General features: G+C 38.1%; 1 protein-coding gene across 1 annotated transcript in view; it reads right to left on the bottom strand.

Moving 5' to 3' along the window:
• LOC134540837 (allatostatins) overlaps nucleotides 1-13,861 on the bottom strand; it is a 510,609-nt gene extending 496,748 nt beyond the window's left edge. Inside the window, exon 1 of the mRNA XM_063383806.1 lies at nucleotides 13,751-13,861. Coding sequence (XP_063239876.1) covers nucleotides 13,751-13,829 — 79 coding nt within the window. The 5' untranslated portion in view covers nucleotides 13,830-13,861. The remainder of the gene's footprint in view (nucleotides 1-13,750) is intronic.
• Nucleotides 13,862-14,141: the final 280 nt, after the last annotated feature.

Here is a 14,141-nt window from a genome sequence, read left to right as displayed (position 1 = left end):
TTAGACTATGCTATTTACAACAAAGCATACATCAGAATAAAGATAAACTAACCTAATTTCTTTTTTACAAATGTTCAATATGTGCACAGTTTGCTACACTGCACACATCCAACCTGAAGTAAAATTCTTCCCACACTTCGGTTAATAAGTCCGGAGTAAAGGAAGCAACAGCCTCTTCAATTCTGTGTCTCACCTCTGGAAAATCGTTAGGTAGACACGATCTTTTATAAAGCCCCAAAGGGAAAAAAAATCGCATGTCGTCTCGACCATTACGACCAATCCAACCACTTCTCGTACAAAAAGGTTCCCATTGGGGAGAGGCTACATCCTGTTGCCAAAAAAAGTTTGCAGGTTCACCCTTTACAAATGGTGGAAGGAGCCATTCTTTCGCTCTGCAAGCGAGAAAACAACAAGGCAGTATTCTAAAACTGTTTTGAGATACTCTTTAATTGTGACCTTGAATCAACACTTACAACGCTTACATTCGATAATATTAAATTTTAAAACAGGGGCATTATTTTATGGACGTACTGTATTGTGATGTATTTTAGCCGTAGATAATAATCGGATTAAAAGTAAAACCATAGATGATAGTTTGAAAATGGATATTTCGCTTGAGTTTGAATTAACAGTTTCTACGTAATTTTTGGCCACATACTAACACAGTGGGTTGAAAACTACGAGACATTTTTAACAGGAATAGATAAAAAAAACCTTGGACAACACTGCGACAAACATACGAATACAAAGATGATAAAAATAAAATACATGTATATTTTATTCTGCAGAACGGCAAAGACTAACATTGTAGACTTCCTAGGAAGCAACACTTGCGACAGGAAACCATCATCTGTTCACGTCATCAGGGACGAACATACCAAACGTACGGTAAAGTAAAAAAATAATAATAATAATGAAGCTATTACAAAAAAAAGGTAATTTAAGATGTAAATTGGCCGTTATAATTGTATTTATATTTAATTGACCTTCGATTTTCAGTGATCTCTCACCACTGCGCTAAGCATGTCCATGAATATATTCGCACCCCCTTCATAGCAATATTCATGAATATCTTCCACAGGAAAAAAAAGGGGGGGTGGGCAACCTAAGTCAGCTCAATCTCATAATGTCAGCATGTGATATTTTTTGACATGGCAAGGGGACGTTACATCGACTTTTTAACACCATTGTCCTACACCAGTAACTACCCCCCTAACCCTACTTCTTTTCAATACTTGATCAAAAATCAACTCCCTTTTCACACAAACCTCCAACCCCTTCCCCTGGCTTGAGGCCTGAGGGTGACCTATCGACTCATGACACTGACACAAGTGCGTGACAATCACAGACCGATCCACCAACCACCCCCCTCCCTTCCCCACCCTTCACCAACCCCTCGACGAAAACAGACTTCCTAGGGGACAGACGTCAGTACGACACGTTGCTATTCATGGGACTCCGAATGACTCACTCTTCGCAAATTCTACTCGGAGAATGATTGACAGAATCGAATAGCATTAAGTCGGACATCCCCCCCACCCCCTCCACACCCCTAATTTTACATACCTTAATTTTAAACTACATCCATATAGATAAAAATGTACATATTCGTTCGTTCGAAAACCTTAAATCTCCGAAAGTTCTTCGCCGATTGTTTTGAAATTTTTACAGAACGTTGCATTCGAATACGCGCGTGATTTCATGTCACACCTGTGACAACTAAAAATATAGATAACTAAAAACATACACTTTTTTATATGTTCATTGCTATAGAGTGACATGCATAGAGATATAGAGAGATACTTATATGGCTATAGGTATATCGAGGAGATATATAGATATAGAGGGATATATAAAGAGATACAGAGAGAGGTATATATATGAAGATAGAGATATAGGGAGAGATATAGAGGGATATATAAAGAGATACAGAGAGAGGTATATATATGAAGATAGAGATATAGGGAGAGATATAGAGATATACATAGAGATTCTTTGTATGTGTACCTACTTCAAAAAATTACCATATATACACACACTAGCTAATGCCCGGCATGCGTGGCAATTCTATATTATATATATATGTCCCAGCACTCAATGTCTAGCATAGTACAGTTGATAGGCCAAATTAATAACGTTTCTGAATTTAAAAAAAAAAACAAGAAGTTTTTGAGTTATAGTTTGTTTGTTTTTTTCAAAAGATTTTAATGCCTACTCTTTACTTATTTTTTAGATACTGAGATTACAAATTTTTGTAACGCAACCCCGAATAATCCTACTTTTGATAAGAGTTAAAAATGAAATCAAACATACTTTAATTTTGTGAATAAAAATTTTCTGTACGAATTTTGCGGAAAAAAAAAGTTAATCGTGTAACTTTGACTATTCATATATTAAAAACTTAACTATGTTAACTTAGCAAGTTATTTTCATAAGGTAGCTCATTTTATTAAAATAATAATATTAATGACCTTGATATATTAATTATTTTATCCTGACGATTTCAGACTGAAAATGATTTGAGGCAATTTACGACTGAATACTTAATAATTAACACTAAGAATTAGGCATGTACTTAAAATATGACTCTTTGTAGATGAGTGTAATGATTTGTGATGGTTTTGTACTCGAAAACACAGAGAAAATTTTTAGGACAGACCTAACTCTCGCTGTTAGGTGTTACGTACTAAATTATTGTGAACCAGCCTTAATAAATACCAGGCTGCGAAGATATCCAGAATGTTGTGAAGATATTCGTATTAATAACTCAAGATAAAAATTAGAAGTTCGCCCCAAACTGAGACCTCGTGATGTTTAGTTTTCAGTGTAGGTGAGTACTGATCAAAGTTAGTACCTACTTACTTATTTTCCAAAACAAACCAAGTTAACAGTTTTAAGTAAAATAGTACCAACACACCAATATTTTCTAATTAAATTTGAATATAATTCCAAGGCAGACTATAAATTTTCATAGTTGATATTAGTCTTTACATATTTACATACAGGTAAAAAGAAACCAATAAATAAATTTTAAAAATACTTTCAATTTAACAAAGATGACCATCTAAAAACTAATATTTGCAATATAGGCTAATACAAAAAGAGGTAATAATCATGCAAAAATTTTTAAAAGTTAACGTATAAAATACATTCTTACAGAAGTCCTTACTAATACTTATTATAAATGCGAAAGTAACTCTGTCTGTCTGTCTGTTTGTTACCTTTTCCCGGCTGAACGGCTGAACGGATCGTAATGAAATTTGGCAAGGAGATAGATTATATCCTGGGGATGGACATAGGCTATCTTTTGTCTAAAAAAATAAATTTTAAACATGTTAAAATAATATATCTTCATTTTATGTAATGTGTGTCATAGATATACAAACTGTTAGTGTCTTTCCTCTATGTCTGCCGAGCAATAGCTTTCAAGCCATTACGTTACGTTTTGCTATTGTAAGGAACTAAGTATAGAGAAAGAAAAAAAATAAAGATCATGACAGTTTGTAGTGTCGCCATATTTGTTTCAATTTTCAATACCGTTTTTTAAATTGCAAAAAAAAATCATGTTTCATAGACACATAAATAGTGAATGTGTGTCATTTCTTTATGTCCACGAGGTCTCGCCGCGTCAATTTTCTCCTTGGGGCGAACCCGTCCGCTTAATTAAATAAACAGCTTTTATCGTTGAATGATTTCATGATTTATTTCATGAAAATCTGCTCTCATAAGAAAGTTAATATTATAGACATTCAATAGGTGTCGCTCTCTCTCTCTCTCTCTCTGAAGATCAATCTATGAATCGTTACAAATTTATTTCCTTTATTTTTTTAGTTTGATTTGATACAATATGATTTCACTAAAAATTAATTTCTACCCCTTCCTATTTTCATGAAATTTGGCACATCGAAGTGTTTTTATCATGGAGAAGGTTTATATGCTAACCATTTTTTTGTAACTCGCCGCTAGATGGCGCTGTAGCGCATCAACTTCTAAACCTTTCAACCAATCGCCATGGGTAAACAGAATACCATAGGTCACAGATACACAAACAGTAATTATGTGTCATTTCTTAATGTCCACCACACTGGACATATCGCTATCCATTGTGCTGTAACCCGCGGACAATATATCACCCGGTGTTCAGCCCGGGCAAAGCCGGGTACTGCAGCTAGTAGTATATATAATAGAGTCACACTTAATTGCTTTCTTATTTTCTTTAGTTCACTTAGAATTCCAAGCCAGAAATTAAAGTAATGCGTTTTATTTTGAAAGACACACATGTAGTTGTAAGATAAATAAAAAAAACACCGCAACGATTTTTTTCTCATAAACGAAGTAAAAAATTCCATTGGCCATAGTTACCTGCCAAATTCTACGCAAATCCAACCGACGGTTCGAAAGTTATCAGTGGACATGGTCAAACACGTAGAAACGCCGAATCCTCTAGTTGTTTTGGAAATCCAGCTTCGCTCTGTCGATTACAGCAAAGATTTCAAAAATCGAAGATGGCGTAGCCCGATTTTCCTTTGGGTTCGTTTCACAAAGTCACGTAAATGGAGACGAATCTCACACAACATTCCAATACCTGCTGCTTCCATGACGCACGGAAACGTAACAAATGGCAACCAACGAGATTGCATTTCAAGGTAACGCAATATTTGAAGTACCTACAGGTAACTGCTCCCTGATGATGGCAACTGCAATGTCGACCGAAACGTCGGTGAATTATTCACTAAGGACACCCAGAAGCCATGCAGTCTCCATCATCAGGGAGCAATTACCTGTAGGTAACTGTTCCCTGATGATGGCGACTGCAATGTCGACCGAAACGTCGGTGAATTATTCGCCAAGCTACTTCAAACAATGGCCGTGAAAAACTGCGAACATTATTACGCAATATTTATTAAAATTTCAACAAAACAAAATGCTTGGAGATCATGGCACGGGCCGAATTCAATACATTATAAAAAAATTAACCTCTAAAGAATAATAGAACACTAGATTTTCTTGTACCTTTTTAACGTGTTTCGAACATAAACAAAAGTGGCTATCATCGCCGTCAAGTACTCGGTATCTAATTGGCCGCACGGAGCAACGTAAACATAAAGAGCTCCAGCATTGCCGAGCTCATCCGTTACGAGTCCCGTCTCCGGCTGCGTGCCGTTGCAGAAAATCTGTTCCGTGAGATACGTCTCCGGTTACGTTTCGTTGTAGAACGTTGCGTCACTAAACGCGTAAGAATAAGGAAGGGAAGGGAGTGGGGTATATGGCTCGGAGACCATTTAAGATGGCTATCCAACGCTCATTAGCACGCGGTTTGTTTGTAGTGCCTTTTAAAAAAAAAATGGTTGGACGTGAAGTGTTGGAAGATGGAGGGGGGGGGGGGGAAGGAGAGAGAAGGCGGATACAATGGAAGCACCGTATGTATGTACCCTCGCAGTTCTTGAAGGGTGGAGTTTGTTGATCCACTTCATCAAGTAGCCGTGGACAAGAGGGTGCAGAAAGGGTTTCACAGACAGTGGTGAGAGTTGTGAGAGAAAAAAAAAGGGTTGGGGGGTAGTAGTATGTTCCTACCCTTATCTCAACAAAGCATCCCCTTCGCACACGAGCTAGTTTCATTGGTCGGTGAGGGGAGGAAGGGAAGGGTAGAGAGACGCGCATCTGCTCTCTGAAATCATCCGAGAAAATTTTCTGCAGCTGAAGTGCACCCGTGAAAACTTGTCCTTTGTAGTCCATTCTCTGATAAATACCCTCATTTGTCCAGCCCCTGCTCAGTCGCACCTGTGTTTTCGTACCGTGTGCGTCTCTGCCCGAGGACGGGAGCAGATTGCAGTTCTCGAAACGTCGCTTGTTTCTGTTTTATAAAACTATTGTGTTTGTTTGTCTTTTCGTTTTGTCGTGTTTTTGTCTCGTTTTGACTGTTGTGCTGAATATTTTTGGGTTCAATATTTTTTGTGCTGTCATCATTTGTGGTTTTTTTTTTCGTTCTATTCTGTTTTTGAAAAACTATTGTGTTTGTTTTGTCTTTTCGTTTTGCTGTGTTGTTGTCTCGTTTCAACTGTTGTGCTGAATTTTTTTGGTTCGGTATTTTTTTGTGCTGTCATCATTTGTGGGGGTTTTTTCGTTATGTTAGTCCATTTTTCTTTGTGTTTCTTTGTTTGTTGTCCATATTCCTGTTGTGGAGTATTGTGTGGTGTTTATATTCTGACAACAGCAATTTTTTGCTTCATTTGTGTTTTTGTCATTTGTGTTTTATTGTAGTTTACTTCTACAGACATACATGTGTTTAGCAATGGCGTATGTCCAAAAGCTTACATCAATTCAAACTTGTCCAACCTAGTCGGCTTTAAAATTATAAACTGGTTTCTTCAAGATGTGGGTAGACTTGAAGGTGTGATCCACGTTACACACAAATACACAAACATATCTGTACCTCGGAGGAATAAGACACTACGTCCACATGAATTTGACTTTTACGAGGCACATTAAACTTTATGAAACACTCCCATTTGTTTCCTACTTTTCCTATCATCCTTAACAGAATAACACAGATTGGAAGAAGTTAAATAGCAAACATGTATAAAAGTTATAGTTAAAATAATATCTTCGTTAAAGTAATTAACATATTTTAATTAATGAGTGCAAATAAAAGTAAATTTATCAATTAAATTGTAGATTTCATTTCACTCCTTCTTTGTATCCGTACAAAATAGTGATAATTCAATAAAAATGATTCAATTTTATTCATAAAAGTATGCATCATTTCATCAATGTTTTGTTATGACGTTGTCACGTTAAACTATCGTCCGTAAACCGACTTTAGAGACAACCAATTTTTTCTGTGAAATTTCTACTCTTCATAGTTTTATTTATTTATTTTTTATTTTCGGAATTTTTCCATGACAAACAGTGCAAGACTGCACTGGCGTACGTCCAAAAAAAATTGCACTAAATTTATTCATTAAGTTTCTGTCTTCTTATCTTCCGCGGCTCGTAATTTTCCAAATATTTTTATTGCTTCCAACTCGTGGCTAAGCCAACTTCACTTCTTGCGCAGTAAATTATGATGTTCCAAGGATAAATTGTTTCCTTCTTTTTCTTCTACAGATCGGAAATTGTTCTGCGTTATTTCAACCATGTCATGTGACGCCTCTGCGAAAAGTCATAACAAGCTCGACACATACCTTGAGTGCAAGCAAAAGAATTCACGTACTTCCCAGGATTTTACCAAGCCAAGAATTTTCAAATGTCGCTGACCTAACATGATCTCAGCAACCTTTCATTTCGGTTACGTGCGGAAAGAAAAGTACCCTTCTGCAAAATATATATATGAGTTATGCTGGGTTGTTTGTTTCATGAATTTCCATGCTCAACTAAAGATATATTTACTTCAACTCTGAAGTTTTCGTGGTTTTTAAGCGGTGTCAAATCCTCGATTAAGTGACACCCAACACGAGATTAAAGACATTCACATTCTTGTCGGGTATTCGAGTCAAAAATCGGGGGAATCCTTCTTTTCACCGACGAGAGAGCCAAACGCCCGATCGTGCATCTTCGGTTTTTTTTTTTTCCATTGTAAATAAATATGGCGGTGTTGATAAAATGATACTAATGGTCAATTAGGTTAGGTTAGCTACATTATAAATACTTGAAAACATTGTGGACGGTTGATTTGTTTAGGATAGCTACATTAAAGATACGTAAAAAAAGCATGAACTTCGGGGAACTTAAGGGTCTTGGCTCTCTCGTCTGTGAAAAGAAGGCTTCTCAAAAATCGGAGGTCACCAGGCGGGCTTAAAATGAATATTTCACGAATAGAGGGATAGAAAATATTGTAGGTTTTACAAACATTAGAGACTCTTCCAGACCTCGCGTGGATGCGCTCCGCTAATGTGGCGTCATTTGTATTTAATAAGTACCAAAAAAAGTATCAAATTTCCCTTACGTCTGCGGTGTTTTCAAACATTATATACATACTCACACAACTGCCCAATAACTTAAGAATTTTCTTCGTAAACAATGTTGACGGGTTTTATATTTATAATTATTTAGAACCAATTTTTTTAAAAAAAAAACATAAAAATGGTTATTATGAGTCATCCTCAGAAAATGTACATCTGTACTACAGCGGAATTTTTATGTCGGCCTTTTCAAGACCTAAAATTCTGTAGCATATTAGTAGTAAGAATATAAATGTATTTCCTGCGACTGGTGCCGGTGCGTGGTGGTTGTGTTCGCCATCTTGGATTGTGACGTCACGACGGCCATCTTGGATGACCTGGACCTTCAAAATTGGCCAAAAATGACTCCAAATTTTAGCCAAACAAAATTCGCCAAAATTGACCAAAATATCCAAGTTTTAGAACAAATACTACAAAAAAAATCATTAAAAAAATTCAATTAAAAAATAAAATTTTCGATTTCCAAAATGTTGGATATTTTTGGGGGGGGTTTTTTCGCATCGAAAAAGGAATTTTTGAGTTTTTAATTTTTTTAATATTTCTTGGGGGAATTTTTTTTCCCCCCTAACTATTGGACATTTTGGCGAATGTTTGGCAAATTTTGCGTCATTATTGGAATTTTTGAAGGTCAATGTAAAGGGTAAAGGTAATCAAAGATGGCTGCCGTGACGTCACAATCAAAAATGGCGCGAACACCGCCATCACGCACCGGCACCAGCCGCAGAAAAAAAAATTATATACTACTCACATTAATTTAATATATTAGTCATGTATAAGTCAACGTAAGGCATGTAAAGAGCCCTAAAAGCGTCTTCTTACTACTCTATTACAAAACATTGATATTTATCTACTATATTAATATTTAATATGATTTTTTATACTCATAAGTCTTCAGGAAGAAACTCTCTAAAAGACGGTGAAAACCGCATTAAAATCCATCGTGATGTTTAAGTAACCGAACAAACTGACAGACGCGGTATACTGCATAATTTAAACAAAAGATAAAAAGATTTGAAACGCATGTGATTACGTCTATAAATAGATCTTTATTAATTAAGTATGTAGTACGAGGTGTGTTTTTGTTTGAGTAAGTATCGCTTGGAAATTCGACCACTGCAGCGCTACGTTCGGCACATGTACTTACTTCCGTTGGCCAGCCACAGACGGGAAGCCTTCATTTCACAGACGAGAGAGCCACACCCGAAGTTCCTCGAAGTTCATGCTCGCTTTTTTTTCCCCTCGTCCTATCTCATTGTATAAACCGGCGTGGCATTAAATTTTGCGGGTCGATTAGGATAGGTTAGATACATTATAAATACTTTAAAACAATGTGGATGGTTGGTTATACTAGGTAAGTATAGCTACATTAAAAATACTGTAAAATCATTTTATGGTTGCTTAGCAAATAACTTTTTAATATGTAGCTATCCGGGGCTAGGAAACAGTTTAGATTATTTCACAGTATCTTTAACGTAGCTATCCTAATCAAACAAACCGTCCAAAATGTTTTAAAGTATTTATAATGTAGCTAACCCAACCTAATTGACCATTAGTTATCATGAGTTACAATGAACAAAAAAAAAAAACCAAGATGCACGATCGGGCGTTTGGCTCTCTCGTCTGTGAAAAGAAGGCTTCCCGCCACAGACGGCGTTACGGAAACATTCGACCGTGTTTACGTTTTGTTTTATCAGTATTTAAAAATGCCTCCGCCCATTGAGAATCCCGCCGAGATGCGAAATACGCGCCGTGATTTCGTTTTCTTTAGCGCCGAAGCCGCCGTGAGAGGCTGGAATTCATCGTCAGATCAGTGAAGCGTTTGGAGAAAACATAATGACCGATGGAATGTTACGGAAATAGGTTATGTGCGTAACGGGACACTTTTTCGTGCGTGCAGCCGGCGTTCATCTATTTATTAGACGCTGTCACCTCAAAAAGTGACGGGAGAACAAACGTTTCACGATTTCTTCGTTATCCGATGAGTTTTAAATCAGGCGGCAGACGTTTATGAGAATGGGACTTGTTGCACATTATGATAAGTGCCGTAATATTGGTGGAAATTATAAAGTATATTAAGGTACGGGCTTTCATGTAAAAATATTGCAAAACGGTATTTACTTAAAAAAAAAAATGCCGCGTGATTTCACTTGAATGATAAAACAAAACCATTTCATACACAATCCAAAGTTAACAATGTTGTAACAAGCATGGTGACGTCAGCTGTGTTACATCTCTAGTTAACTCGTTATTCTTATCATTCAAACCCCGCGTCGTCAAGTAATATCCGTTTACCTCCAACGTCCGTTACCTACTCCCCTTTTTACTTTATCCTGTGATGACGTCTAAGCTCAACTTGCCCTACCGTAGAATAGAGGTTTTACTTAAAAAAAAAAAACTTTAAATAAAAAAAACGCTTTTTGGAGATAATATCATCTTTGAATATATATACTGTATAGAAGTCGCCAGCCCAGGTTAAAATTTCTAATACGGTTTTGAGGTAGTTGGTTAATTCACCGCCGCAATCGCCACCATCTCTAGGGCATCGACTTGTGGTGGTCCCTAGCGGACAAGTGTCGAACTCTTCAGTCACCCCTTCCCCCCCTCCCGTCGAACGACCTTGAGCTGCAGTGAATGTTTGGTGGGGGGTGCGGGGAATGACAGCGGGCGACAGTGCTGCGCTCTAACGTGTAAATAACAACTAAGACGATACAGGGCGTTACGGCAGCGCACTGCAGCGGTGAAGTTCCCAAGCTGCTCATCATACGCTTCTGAAAAACGTAGAGTAAATCCTATCCACTCGCGACTTATATACAGTGTATATATATTCAAAGATATCATTTACGAATAACTGCGTCCCTTTTCACAACATTGATATTTCACTAAATAATAATTAGCTGAAAATATTAGGGATAAAACAACAAAGACATGGGAGGTATCTAATTAAAATTTTAGAAATAGCTATTTTAAAAAAACGTAAGCGAGTCTTCAGTACTCGCCAGATACTTTAAATATCTAAACTCGGTATCGAGCAAATTCATGTGTTCACACGACGGGAATACACGTATAATACGAAACTCGGCCACGACAATTAACGTAGAATAATCTAAAATAATGCCGAGCGTAATAAATATACACGCAAATAGTGTACTCAACTACATTTATGGACGCTAATCACACGTAGTTCCAGCATCCACCGCTAGAATTCGCTGCCGGAGCAGCTTACGTCGATTACTGAATCATTTGATTAGAAAACCGAAATTTTAAACTATATAATGAAGCGGCTCCAATAAAAGTGAAAACAAATTATCTGGAAAAAAAAATAATAAACCCCGTATTTGGACCTGATTTTCGACGAGGAATTTTATTCTATTTCCGGGAATTATTCCTACCAAATAGCCGTAAACCGAGAGTCCAAAATGTTACACACCAGCAAAAGGTCCGAAGAAGCAAGAACATTTTTAGTATTCTGGCGTCTGACTCGAGTTCAATGAATAGTAGAGTTGCCCCACGTACGCGGGAAGCCTACGATTCATTTGCCCTTCTGGACATACCCGAATACTCACGTTAGCAAGCCTTCTTTTCACAGACGAGAGAGCCAAACCCGAAGTTCCCCGAAGTTCATGCTCGCTTTTTTTTTCCGTACCACAACAGGTGTATTTATTTGGGGGAAACCGTTTACTTGATTTCACAGTATCTTTAATGTAGCTGTCCTAACCAAATCAACCGTCCACAATGTTTTAAAGTATTTATAATGTAGCTAACCTAACCTAATTGACCATTAGTTATCATGAGTTGTATATTTGTTTACAATGAACAAAAAGAAAAAGCGAAGCTGCACGATCAGGGGTTTGGCTATCTCGTCTGTTGAAAGAAGGCTTGCCAACGTGAGTTATTCGGGTATGTCCAGAAGGACGAGTGAATCGTAGGCTTCCCCACGTGTACGCGTCATCTCTCCGTGCAAGAACGTTGCAAACGACCTCCGCTAAGCGAGCAGGTGCGGACAAACGTAACCCCTCCCCCCCCCCCCCCCAATCATAGAAGGAACGGAGTGCAGTGAGTCACTCGTCCATTGTTTGCCAATATATCTAACATGTACCTCCTCCCTAACACCACCCCCTATTCCACAATATGCTGCAGGGGGGCGAACAACCCCCCCAACCACCCAACACCCTCATCACGTGCATTATAGCCTCTCGCTCAGTCCCTTCAGCAACAGCAGCTGCCGTTGGAGGGGAAACCTTATCGACCGTCCTTTTCCCCCTTCCGCGGCCAATAAAGCGGTTATGACGACGCTACTCGTCAGGAGGACTGTCACCGGAAACTGACTACGCAGCTCTCGTTGTAAACCAAACGATTCCGCTTGTACCAACATTGAATTTCATACCATTTAACGACTTGATATAAGCTTTAGGACATACGCCATTGCTAAGCACATGTATGTCTGTAGAAGAAAACTACAAAAAAAAACCAAAAGACAAAAACACAAATTAAGCAAAAAATTGCTGTTGTCAACAGGATATGAACACCACATATTATTCCATAACAGGAATATGGTCAACAAACAAAGAAAAACAAAGAAAAATGGACTAAGAGAACGAAAAAAAAAAAACACAAAATATGACAGCACAAAAAAACAGATATACATGTGCTTAGCAATGACGTATGTCCAAAAGCTTACATCAAGTCATGCACTCCCATTGCACAAATCTTTCAAAGATAATACCATTTCACGTCGCCCTCACATTTAACGTGCAACATCTTAAGGTATCGGGGTTAACGGCATTTGGTTGGAGTTTTTTTCGGGAATGGACCCTGGTGGAAAAGGTAGTGTGTGACAGACGGTGCGGAAGGCGCTAACCAAACATCACAAAGCCAAAGGGAAACTTTGTAGTATTAACAGTTTAATGAATTTTAACAAGGGTTTTTTTTTGTCAAAAATTCGGTCCAAAGTCGGGCTTTCGTAATTTTTTTCCAAGTTATATATATATATATATAATTTTTTTTATCGGATGATTCGATAGTCAACGTAGCTGCTCCGGGAAACGAATTCTAGCGGCGGGTGCGAAAACTACGAGTGATTCGCGTCAAGAAATGTAGTTGCAAACACACAATATTTTTGTATATTTATCCCGTTCGGCATTAAAGTATCATACGTTAAATTTGGTTTTCGAGTTTCGTATTACAAGGTTATTTGCAACATAAGAAAACAAGAATTGGCTCGTTGCCGAGGTAAGATGTCACACATCTCTGGCGCGTACTAAAAGCCTAGTTCACATCCCCCCCCCCCCCCCCCTATTTTTTCATCGTAACTTTTATTCAAGGGCTACTTCTGTCATTTTCAACTCGATACCTCCCCTTGCATTTGCTGTTCTGACACAAACATTTCCGACTGATGGTCACCTAGTGTCAAATCATGATCGTAATTAACATCACTTGCGTAAGGTTATGATGGTAAGTAGACCGTATTTTTTTTTCCTGTTTGCAGAAAATGTTCGTGTGAAACATTTTTTTTTTCCTTTCAGAAAACTAGCCTATCTCTCTCTCTCTCTCTTTCTCTCTCTTTCTCTCTCTTTCACACATTCCCTCTCTTCAACACTCTTTCACACATTCCCTCTCTTTAACACTCTTTTACATACTCTCTCTTTCTCTCTCTTTCACTCTCCCTCTCTTTTTCTCTTTTTCTCTCTTTCACTCTCTCTTTTTCTATCTCTTTTTCTCTCTTTCACACACTATTTCGTTCACTCTCTCTTTCACACACTCTCTCTCTTTCTCGCTCTTTCTTTACTTACCAATGACAGAGGCGAAGTTGTGCTCGGTGAAAGCTGGGAGGTAGACCTTACGGACGCGACCTTGTCGGCACGAGGGCATCTCGACACACCTGCACACCTCCACGCCAGAAGCGCACTGAGACGCGGTATGGCGCAGTGGCGGGACAAGGAAAAGACAAGACAGAACCTGTTCGGGAACAGTTGTCCCCGCTTATCCGCACCGGTCAAAAACAATCAACGTGCGCGCGCACGTACCGATTCCAGGCAGACAGCGCTCTGGGCAGATATTTAACCGTCACTTTTCCTAAAAAAAATTACAGTTTATAAACTATAAATACGTTGGGGGGGGGGGGAGGAACTATTTATCCGCCCTGTGCTCTTTCTTAACCCTTTCAGGCACACAGAAATATAT

The sequence above is a fragment of the Bacillus rossius genome, chromosome 17 (genome assembly GCF_032445375.1).
Source record: "Bacillus rossius redtenbacheri isolate Brsri chromosome 17, Brsri_v3, whole genome shotgun sequence".
Classification (NCBI taxonomy): Eukaryota; Metazoa; Arthropoda; class Insecta; order Phasmatodea; family Bacillidae; genus Bacillus; species Bacillus rossius.
This window is presented reverse-complemented; position numbering and strand designations above follow the sequence as displayed.